At 45.5% G+C, this 1,408-nt stretch overlaps 1 protein-coding gene across 1 annotated transcript in view; it reads left to right on the top strand.

Moving 5' to 3' along the window:
• DNAJC21 (DnaJ heat shock protein family (Hsp40) member C21) overlaps positions 1 to 1,408 on the top strand; it is a 15,297-nt gene that overhangs the window by 956 nt on the left and 12,933 nt on the right. The window contains exons 2-3 of the mRNA XM_009285223.1: positions 33 to 157; positions 1,102 to 1,225. Of these exons, the coding sequence (XP_009283498.1) occupies positions 33 to 157; positions 1,102 to 1,225 (249 nt within the window). The remainder of the gene's footprint in view (positions 1 to 32; positions 158 to 1,101; positions 1,226 to 1,408) is intronic.

Here is a 1,408-nt window from a genome sequence, read left to right as displayed (position 1 = left end):
GGTTTGGGCGGGTGCTGCCGTCGTGCGTTGAGTCGTTCACAATTTCATTAAATTGTCTTGTAGATAAAAACCTAGAGAACGCGGAGGAAGCAGCAGAGCAGTTCAAGTTAATCCAGGCAGCGTATGACGTTCTCAGTGATCCCCAGGAAAGAGCCTGGTGAGCAGTGTTTATCTGGTGGCGGCCTGGAAAAGGCTTTTTTAATTCTGTCTCGGCCAGGACTTTGAAATTGCTTCTCGCTGGGCCTTGCTGCTAGCGAGTGCGGGCCGCTGTGGCAGGAGCAGCCGCTTCGCTTCGGGCTTTGGAGGGGTTGAGAGCCATACAACGTGCAGCTTCCTGGGGAGGCACAGCTGCGCACCTACACCTTCCTCTCAGTGCTTGGGGAGGTGGCGTTGGGCTGGGCACCGAGGGTGGTCTGGGGACACACCAGTGTTGGCCTCTGTTGCACGTTAGCATAGGTATCCCTCTGGTCACAGTCCTCGCTGCCTGCAGGGAGAAAGAACCAGCACCACACTGAGTGCGTGCAGGTGTTCAATGTGCTACTGATTGCTGCAGATAGTGTCATGTTTCCGTAACAGTCCTAATTTGAAATATGCACACACATCTCTTTTTAAGAGGTTGCTACTTTAAATGTTCTGTGTAGCTTGTTTTTGAAATGGGCTGAAGCGCCTACCAGATTATGCAGCCAAAACCACCTGTTAGTAAGTTCGTCCTCCTTGAAAGGAAAGTATCGTTTTTCAATTTTTATATGCTAATGTATGATTTGGGGTGTTTTGTGTGTGTATGTATTGGACGACTTAAATAATGTCCTACTGATTTCTGAAAGCTTACTGAAGCGTCCTGCTCAAATGTGTTTGCTAGCTGCCCGTTAAGAAATTGCTGCTATAGATATTGCAGATAAAGTAATAGTAAGTAAAATAAAGATCAAGAGAGAATACTTACTGAGCCTGCCTTTTTTACTCTCTGAAGACTTTGGATATGAGACACAAATTCCAGACACTGGGCTAAGCTGTACATTGGGGTGATATGTGTACTGTGTTAGCTTACCAGCACTGGGGAATGTTCTGTGTGTCTACATCCTTGATACTGTGAATTTTTGCTAGGTATGATAATCACAGGGAGGCTCTGCTGAAGGGAGGAGTTGACAGAGACTATCAAGATGATAGTTTAGATCTGCTGCACTACTTCACTGTTAGCTGTTACTCTGGATATGGAGATGATGAAAAGGTAATGAATTAATTAATCTTTAATGAATCAATTTAAATTTCATGAAAAGTATTGGCATTTGCTTCATGTTGAAAAGCTATATGTGGAATTGCTGAGCACAGGTAGTAATAATGCTCACACAAATTGTCGTGGTTTAACCCCAGCCAGCAACTAAGCACCACACAGCCGCTTGCTCACTCCCCC

Source organism: Aptenodytes forsteri, unplaced genomic scaffold, assembly GCF_000699145.1.
Source record: "Aptenodytes forsteri isolate BGI_AS27 unplaced genomic scaffold, ASM69914v1 Scaffold120, whole genome shotgun sequence".
Taxonomy (NCBI): domain Eukaryota; kingdom Metazoa; phylum Chordata; class Aves; order Sphenisciformes; family Spheniscidae; genus Aptenodytes; species Aptenodytes forsteri.
Note: the sequence above shows the minus strand (reverse complement) of the source record. Positions and strands in the feature narration are given on the sequence as shown.